This window comes from Aethalodelphis obliquidens, unplaced genomic scaffold (assembly GCF_003676395.1).
Source record: "Aethalodelphis obliquidens isolate GAN/ISIS:26980383/991018 unplaced genomic scaffold, ASM367639v1 scaffold25, whole genome shotgun sequence".
In the NCBI taxonomy this organism is placed as follows: domain Eukaryota; kingdom Metazoa; phylum Chordata; class Mammalia; order Artiodactyla; family Delphinidae; genus Aethalodelphis; species Aethalodelphis obliquidens.
Genome location: NW_020837969.1, coordinates 9447961 through 9457908, shown reverse-complemented (window position 1 = coordinate 9457908; position 9948 = coordinate 9447961). Strand labels below are relative to the sequence as shown.

The window sequence follows — 9948 nt, the reverse complement described above, 5'->3', positions numbered from 1 at the left end:
ATACATACATACATAGACTTTTTTAATTGCACAGTCATGGAGAGGGAAACATAAGCCTATTCCTGCAGGTCAGCAGACACATATAAAGAGAGATTATTCCTTGAAACTAATTAATACCTAACGGAGTGCAGATAGGGGAATGTTGCAAAGTGGGGTGACCTCAAGACAAGAAGGAGACATCCACCCAAAACTCCAGTTTTAACCCATTTTTTTTCAAATTGTATGACGTTTGCTGTCCTCTCACTCATGTATTATTTCTGTATATTTGGATAATGTCTGCAGAAAGAACAATGTTATCTAACCAGGTAAGTTTTAATTACAGCACCTGTACTACTTTCTGCCTGGTTTTACCTGTAACTTCAGATAATCAGTGTATTTAATAGCCTCCAGCCCCCCGTCAAGTCATTTCCACACACAGGTACTCAACACACACTTTTGACTTTTTGTTTATCTTCCCTAACTGTGTTACAGTGGAATCAGAAAAACTGCTTCCACTCCTGACTCTGACACAAATCAGTTGTCACTGAAAGCATTTGAATATGTTCTAATTCTGTAAAATAAAGATAACAGTACATCCCTTATATGTGAGTCATACATGTGCTGTGTGTGTGAAAGTGCTTTGTGGATTATCACGTCCCCTCTAAATGTTCTTGTTAATTGCAGCAAGTAAATTCATGAACGACAGTCCTGTTTGTACTTCTGTGATGATATATAGTCATTTGTTTTCCTACAAAAGATGCTGGATCTCAATGCCCCAGGTGGCATATGAGGCGTGCTGGGGGTGCTGGAGGATGCTAGGCGGCCGGCACCTGCTGCAGCCACAGAGAGTCCTGTCCTGCGCGCCTGTGCAGGGGGCTCCCGCTTAGGGCTCTGCTCAGAAGGGACTCTCAGAAGAAGCTTATTCCCACTGTTCAAAATGCAACTGAGAGTTTTTTCTTTTTTTTTTTTTTTGTGGTATGCGGGCCTCTCACTGTTGTGGCCTCTCCCGTTGTGGAGCACAGGCTCTGGACGCGCAGGCTCAGCGGCCATGGCTCACGGGCCCAGCTGCTCCGCGGCATGTGGCATCTTCCCGGACAGGGGCACGAACCTGTGTCCCCTGCATCAGCAGGCGGACTCTCAACCACTGCGCCACCAGGGAAGCCCAGCAACTGAGAGATTTTTTAAAAACTATTGCCACAGGCAGAATACTTTTGATCGCATTGTCTCACTGTGACCTAGACAGAACCGCACACACAGAAAGCTGAGAAATCGCATTACAGCTCTGCAGACTCCACTCTCAGCACATGGATATTTACTTTCCCTCAATCCCAATTGTCAGCTACAAATTGGTATGAATTTTGCTCTGTCTTATCCACTTAAAATGTATAAGCTGTCTACTTCCCAAAATGATTTTAAATGGCTTACAATGTGAGTCTTACATACACATGGCTATCCAGACAGAAAAGGAAAATTAAAAAATTGAATTTATTCAAGAAGTCAGTCAATCATTTTTCCGGAAATAAGTACCTCTAACAACTACCCATTCTTGTTTGTTTTCAGTCAACAACTAACTTTTAAAATGGGTTCAGATTCTCCTTTGTAAATATTTTGAAAGTATCATAGGAACAAAAAAGTGTAAAACATATTTTAAACATTTTAAAACATATTCAGATTTCACGGCTGATGTGTCATTTCTTCCATATAAAGTTAAAAAAAGACTCCTTTTAAAATATTTTAAATAATTTTTAGCTTAAAGTTGCAAATATAGTACAGAAAACTCCCATATACCCACTATCTGGCCATATATTACATAATAATGATATCTATGTCTATGTTTCCACAATACATATGTGTGTAAAATTATTTTATTCTAAATCCTCTGTGAGCAAATTGTAGACATGATGACTCACTTCTTGTAAAAACTCATTGTGCATTTCTTCAAACAGAGCAGTTCTAAAAAAAACCCAAAAACAAAAACAAAAAAAACTAACACAGATGCAACAGTACCATGTACTCTACAGAAATCACTGGAATTTCGACAATCTGCCAATAATGGGTTTTCCAGCAAAAGTACTCCATCCATGATTACTTCCCTTCAGTTTTTTTTTTTTTGTCTGGAATAGTTTCTTAGTCTTTCTTTCCCTTTCATGAACTTGATACTTTTGAAAGACACAAGCCACTTTTTGTGTGTAAAATATTTTTCAAAATCAATTTTTATTTTAGAAAATTATAATTCAAAAAAATTATTTTTACAAATTATACCATGATAAAACTTAATAAAAACTACTCATGTGAAATATTTTTCTTTAACATTTTATAAGTTAATCAAATGCATGCCTGAAAGGATTTGTTGTTGTTTACACAGGGGGTTCTCACAATTTTAGTATTATATCAATATTCATTTAAGCTGAGACTACACTCGAACATAAGTTTAGAAAATGGCGTTACAAAAGATTGGGAGTGAGTAGTTTAAAAAGAAAAAACAAAACATGCAGGGCTGCTGTGCAGTAATAAATCAGATGTTTTCACTGCCGTAAGTCTCAGTGCAGCCAAACTTCAAAACCAGTCCTCCAAAAAAGGTGAAGGCATTTAATAAAATGATTTTTCTTTAGCAACATAACCTCCAAAGAGAATGTCTGACGTTCTCTGACTAGATTCAGATGGTGATGCATTTTTGGAAAGAATATCAAAATGTGATGCTGTATTCTTCAGAGGTCACCATATTTGCCGGCTCTCAGGGGTGTGAGGTGCCTTGGGACGCTTCCAGAGGCTAATTCAGGGCACTTCCTCTCAAACTCAGCTTTTAGTGACATCATGCTGGTTGTTTGAAATCAGCCCTGGTGGGGGTATTTACGCACCACAGCAACCGCAATTCTAAGCCAAATCAAACTTTTTTGTTCATATGTATGTTTGTTTTGAGAGCAGGTTTATCAGTTCACCAATGCGCAGGTGTCCTGATACTGGAGATCTTAACATGACTGCCTGAGGAAGGTGGTGTCTGCCAGGCTTCTCGACTCTTGAGTTACTTCTTTCGTCCTTTGCAGTGAATGAGGGCTAGGTGGGGAGACGCACTGAGACTGTGGCTCTCTGTTCCTCACCAGAATCTCACACGCTAGTTTCAGCATTCACTGATGTTCCAATGTGAATCATTTGCTGTCCTAATGGCTGCCAAATGGTGATTCTCTAAATCCATCTCCTTCTAGATTAGTCTGGATTCTGCAAGGGAAGGCTTTCTCTTTCACTCATTCCGTTCACGCATGTATCTATTTACATCAGTATGGATCCATACATTTCTATTTTATACGAAACGGTTCATCATGTGTGCTTTTCCCATCAGAACCTTGGAGTCAGCAACTCCCCAAGAAGCACTAGTTCCTTTAAGGGAGAATGGTATGGAAAGTGACATCTAGAAACCTAGAATTGGGTATGAGGTGGGTTCATGGCTACTGGGGTAATTGTTTTACACCTCTCAAAAGACAGAGGTAGGAAATACGTACACACACACACACATCCGCATCCACACTTACATTTTCATTTTCCTCTGTGTCTACAGCTACACATATGAAGACCATGAGTTCACACCAATGTCTCAAATTCAAATCCGTCACAACCAGCTCTATGCCAGCCTTCCTCATTTCCATTTTCCCACTCCCTTCTCAGTCACCGAGAAAGCCAGTTCACAACATCCTCCATATGTTTACTCATGTTCTCAGTTCTCACGTGCGTCCCCAACCTTCCAACTGTGCCCCTACCCCCTTGCTCCACCACCTCCTTACGTGGTCCCCAACTGTGCCAAACACGTCCAACAAGCATATGAGAAAAGGAAAATCAGCCAATCTAAAGTTCATTCCCCCCACCCCCCTCACCCAATTAACTTCAGTGAGACACCCTGTTGGGCCCACAGGGTAATAACCCACTCTTTCTTCCCAGCTCGGGGGTCCGACAAAAGTGACCCGCTGCCTTCACATCAGCCCTCCTGCTCGTGGACGACAAAGCTTTCTCCTTCACACCTGCGTTCCGGTGCTCTTGTTCTAAGACTCCCAACACTAGAGAAAGTGTTATGTATATAGAAGAGCCTCCTGGAGAAACGTCAGCATTGAGTGTTCTCTTGCAGTTTGTCAGTGTTTGACGATTCGGATTCACGGAGACAAGGGGATGGGCGCCATCTTACCTGAAAAACTTCCCAGTCTCGGTGCAGCCACGTCACCGCCATCGTAAATCTCAAGAGAGTCCCAGTTCTGCTCTGTGGCAAAACTGATGACTTGAATCTACCAAACAATAATAGTAACTTAATATTTATTTTTTGCTTAATAAAATTAGACTAGTCCAATAGGGTTTTCATGAAATTAAAACTATACATGTAAGAGAAAAGCGAAACCAAAGAAAAGAGATCATGGAAGTGACACCCAAAAAACTTCTACAAATAGCACTTCTGATAGATTTTATTCTAAAAGTCTATCATTTTTATTTCAAATGTAGAAATATGATTACAAACACTTTGTAGAAATGGTAAGAAAAGAGAAACAGGTTATGGTTTATGTATTGAGAATAACCAATACAAAAAGGGGGAAAAAAAAGAAAGGAAAAACCCGTGGACAAAAGCTTTGTTTATTAGGAGACTCTGGGCTTTGAGAACTTACCTGAATTCCTGATCCCTCTGTAACTATGATCTTCCATATACAGTTTAAGTTGTTACCATATGGTTCAGGGTAGCCGGGGGATAAAATTGTACCTCTCCGCTGAGTGAAATTGCCACTGCAGGGGACTAAAAGACAAACCCATATTTAGTAAAAATAAAGTACAGTGAAGAACAACGTTAATGTTGTACTTAGTGTTCTTTCACTGTGTGATCAGCTATTAAGAGATATTTTACATGGACTATGGTACTTTAAATGGCATTTTTAGCCAAGGTCAAATTTAGTCTGTTCTCTCTCTTTTTTTTTTTTTAACATCTTTACTGGAGTATAATTGCTTTACAATGGTGTGTTAGTTTCTGTTTTATAACAAAGTGCATCAGCTATACATATACATATATCCCCATATCTCCTCCCTCTTGTGTCTCCCTCCCATCTAGTGTGTTCTCTTTTAAATGATCAATACCATAGATTAGTATCCACTATGCTGCTAAGTCTCAGGCACTGTCTAACGATGTCATCTCTGAAGTGAATTCTGTTTAGAGTAACTGATCTACTACAATTTAAGAAGCTCTGCAGAGTTTTCTCTATGCAGACACGCAACTCAAAATGATATTAATGGGATTTATGAGCAAATCCAGAGAGGAGAAGAGACGCTTAAAATGCACAGATGAATTCAAGTGCTAAATCATGATTGCACTGGAGGTTCTTACACAAAATGAAGCAAATAAACTATAACCAACAATGGCATTGTTATTCAGGCTGCGTTAACCTATTACTTTTCAGACTTTCATCAGCACCAATTTATTAAAAGAGCATTACACAAGTAATATAACAAATCAACACTGTAGTGATTTTTCCCCCGAATGAAATTATGTTGTATACCCATGGCTTGAGATGACATACTTAATAAGTATCGAGAAGGAAAACATGTTTCATGCTTGTTAATCTGATGAGTTGTTCCATGAAACAATAATTTTTAGGGTTTGGCTGCTACTCGATTATTTCTGATAAATTGCCCTTTAAATAGGTCTGGAGCATGGATCAGTTCATGTGGACTGAAGAGCAGCTCTTCAGTGCTTCTGTGACCCCGAGATGGAGGACCACGTGCAAGTTATCCCACCTTAGGGACACACGCTTACCTACGCAGCTTGGGATTGTGTCATTCCATTGAGCGAGAGCGTTGGGCACGGACTGACAGCGGATGGCCATGGAGCCCTGGAGTAGGTACCCTGGGTTACACTCAAAGCGAACGATGGAGCCTGCTGAAAACTCCAAACCAATTCTCCTCCCATATCTGGGCTCGGGAACAGAGCTGCACTGGGTGTCACTGGTCCGAGGAACAGCTAGAGGCAAGACACACAACACAACCATCTGCATGTGCATTGTGAAGCCATGATATTTCCTTGAAAATAGAATTTAAGATAAGTCTAGAAAGAATTTATGTTAATGTGGAAATTAATAATGCCTTTCACAGTCTCTGTAGGGGACGATTTAGGGAGCACTTCCACATCTACACGCATCTTCATGTCAACCCTGAGGACCACCTCGTATTCCCATTTCTGACGAGGAAAACATGGCATATGGAGAACTAGTGCTTTATGAGGACTGAGCGATATTCATGCATTTACCATTCATTAAGCACCCAGATCACTGCGCCAGGGACAATGAGATGACTAAGAACTTGTACTTATCCTCGAGGACCTCAGACTCTAGTACGAAAAGCTGTTATGTAAAGGATTATTTATAAATGGCCATGGTGATTTAATAGCAAAATGAAAAATAGAACTACCATATGATCCAGCAATCCCACTGCTGGGTATTTATCTGAAGGAAATGAAATCACTATCCTGGAGAGATATCTGCACCACCATGTACATAACAGCATTACTTGCAATAGCCTAGCTATGGAAACAACCTCCATGTCCACCAATGGATAAATAATATAGTACATACCTACCATGGAATATTATTCGGCCATTTAGAAAGGAAGGAAATCCTACCATTTGCAACAACATGGATGGACCCGTATTCCACACGCTAAGTGGAATAAGCCTGTCACAGAAGAACAAATGCCGCATGGTCTCACGCATAGGAAGCAATTAAGAGAGACAAACTTATAGAAGCAGAGAGCAGCCGGTGGCTGCCAGGAGCTAGGGGAGCGGCAAGTGCGGAGCTGCTGTTAAACAGGTAGAAAGCGTGTCGTGTAAGACGCCCAAGTCCTAAAGATCTCCCACGCAAAGCTGTGCCTATAGTTGATGGTGCTGGATTGCGCACTGCTAATTTTAAACAGTGTAATCCGTTCATTTAAACAGTGATCTAAGGGACTTAACCTGAGAGGGCAAACCTCATGTTACCATGATAAAAACAAACCCCACATACCATAAGAAAACATACGGGTAAACAATTCATTCTGTACAGAAAGACTTGGGAGGGAACAGAGGGGAATGGGAGTTTGCGCCACGGTCTGAGAGCAGAGCTGGTAATAAGACCCAGCCGATGGCCTCATTCCCAGGGGTCTTCCCATTGGACCAGCGATTCTCCGAGGTGGGAGGTGGGGATGGGAGAGCAGTTTGGGGCTGGAGGGAGTGCTGACACTTCCCCAACGTATCTAATATTATAACTGTCCGTTTGGAAATGAAAAAAAGAGACTATACAGCAAAGAACAAAGTTTAATAATATATTCCAGCTGGTGGGGACATCGTTTGGCCTGAAGGCTGGGAGAAAGACAACGAGCAGCTCTGACACCGACACCTGGTTGCTGCCCGGCCTGAGAGCTGGCTGTCCTCCTGTTGACCACACACAGTCTCCGAGGTCACTGCCTGTTCGTGATCACAAGCAATATTGGGAACACTATGCAGGCCACAGAAAAGAACAGAAATTCCCCTCTCCAGACTAACATGAATCATGACCTCTACTAATCACAGTTGCAGCCCTGCTCTGTTCCTTCTACACCCGACGTAAAAACAAAGATGCCCATCGTCACAGCGAACCCCTGACAGCGGTGAATCCCAAGCAAAATCATGCTGCCTGCGGTCCCGCCCCGGGTCCCCCAGCACAAGCCTGCACCCTGTAACTACCCCCCACCCCGTACTTTCTTCTTGTCCCCAGGTTCTCCACGGAGTGTGGATCTTATGGTCTTTGATGCTGGGCCTGGCGGCTGAGCCTCATTCCGGTAAGATGTGTACTCAGGTTGTAGATCAGAATTCACTGATAGGCAGCGAATTATCGCTATGAGATTTTTCTATTTATAAAAAAGAGGCACGAGATAGTTTGAAAAATACTTCAGTGGCAAAGGGGTCTGCCACCCCAAACAGACTCTTTGAGAAACAGAGCCACAAGGTACGCACTTGGGAGTCTGCATTTTTGGCTTCTGTCCCTGAGTTAAAAGTCAGTTTGTGTTTATTGTCTCCAAGACCCCGTTCCTCTCCATCCTCGTGCGCCTTCATTCGAAAGGGGCCATTTTATTTAAAAATAATCCTTCTGTCTTTAAGATCCTTTCCCCAATACACTGGCATCTTGTTTTGAATTGAACCTGAACAATAACAGACACCATTTGGGTAAATTGCTGGTCAGGAAGCAATTCTATGAGAATGGAAGTCAGAAGACTGTTTTGATGAAACTACGTTTCAATTCAGTGTTGAAATATTTTTGATCAGAAGGCAAAAGTTAATAAAATTGTGTATACTGTCTAATAGCTATAGTCAATAAAATTAATGATACTACAGAATGTTCTTTTCTATAACTGAAAACAATGCAGAATATAAAATATTCTATTGTAATAAAATATGGCTTAAAACTTATATTTGCCATATTTTTATGTCTGGGTTTTTTGTTACAGTTGAACAGTAGCATGAGAGTGATAAATAAATAATAAACAAATACATAAAATAATATTCCACAATCAATTCTTGAGAATTTTTTACAAATATGGAGAAATATCTCCAATCTTAACTGTTCAATTTGTCCTGAACTACTTGGGAAGCACCCTGTATTCGTGGCCAAGTTTCCACACTTGTCTAAGTGGCCTCAAACATAGCATTTTTCCAGGGTATCACAAATGAGGAGAAACACACCACCGAGGGTCATCTGTACACATGTCACTATTAAACCTTTCTTCATGAACTTCAGAGTTGTCTATTTTCAAGGAAAATAACAATAAGTGAATAATACCTGCATTTGAATGAAATGATGGAGGACAATTTTTAGAGGGAGAAGTTTGCAAAGCTAAGAAACCAATTTTAAGTATCTGAGAAAGTGAGACAGAGGAAACCTAGGAAATAGAGGCATCAAAACTGCATGTAATATCTGGGGGAAAATTCCAGCAGTTAATCCATGCTGATGAACTTGTCCCTTTCAGCCCATCCTCTGGGGCTTGCCCTCACCTGGAGGTTTCGGGCCACATCAGAGAGAAATTCTATTCCGGTAGCCATTATTCTCCATCTTTCAGTAAATGCTTTGCACTACTGTGAAGCAAAACTGAAATCAGCCCAGTACCAAGTGGACAGGGAATGGGGTCAGGCTGGAACAGAGGGTGATGAACACAGTGATTGGCTTCTCAGGCCGAGGACTGTGTTGGTTCCGAGACTGGGTGGTATTCTCTGGGACTTTCATGACACTGAAAACGGGCGATATTGTGAATATGGGGAAAAGGGGAACACAATGTGATGGAATCTTACATCACCACAAATGCTCTAGGCTACAGATGTGTGCATGCAGTTCGTTCACTGCACCTCTTTTAGAGTAGGTGGAGTGAAAGAGAACAACAGCGATAATAAAATAAACCTGAATGCAGACAAGAGCAACCTGTCCAAGTGAAGCAGTCTTCCCTATTTCATTTAGTGACACAGGGACATATTCTATTTCTGAAAATCACTCTGTCTTCCTAGTTTAAAAATCTGATTTGACAAGCCATTACTAGTCGGTGAATTCAAGCATACATCACTGAATTATGCACAAAACTTTATGCTCAATCTCCTTTGTAAAAAGTATGCATTTTATAAGCTCTTGAAACAAAATGTGAGTTTCTTAGAAGTAGAAAACCAACTAAGCTGTATAATTTACGCCATCTGAGGAAACATGAGGCCTGGGGGAAAATCAACGAAAACGTGTATTTGCATGCCTAGGAAGGACCTCACGCAAAGAAAACCTTACTGTAAATTCCTCCTACCCAAACTTAGAAAAAGCATTTCCATCTCTCTAGCTCTGTTTCTGGTATCTGTTTATTTTAGGAAAACCCTGGCAGAGGACAGTCCTGAGAGCTGCTGAGTCTGGGAGACTGGCAGCTGGAAGGCTAAAGGCAGGTTGCTGTGTGGTGAGGCTGGGAGATGAGAAA

The 9948-nt window shown here is 41.1% G+C and overlaps 1 protein-coding gene across 1 annotated transcript in view; it reads right to left on the bottom strand.

The window, feature by feature from the left end:
• CSMD1 (CUB and Sushi multiple domains 1) overlaps window positions 1-9948 on the bottom strand; it is a 1488158-nt gene that overhangs the window by 173404 nt on the left and 1304806 nt on the right. The window contains exons 35-37 of the mRNA XM_027123007.1: window positions 5756-5959; window positions 4620-4744; window positions 4151-4247 (exon numbers count right to left, since the gene is read on the bottom strand). Coding sequence (XP_026978808.1) covers window positions 4151-4247; window positions 4620-4744; window positions 5756-5959 — 426 coding nt within the window. The remainder of the gene's footprint in view (window positions 1-4150; window positions 4248-4619; window positions 4745-5755; window positions 5960-9948) is intronic.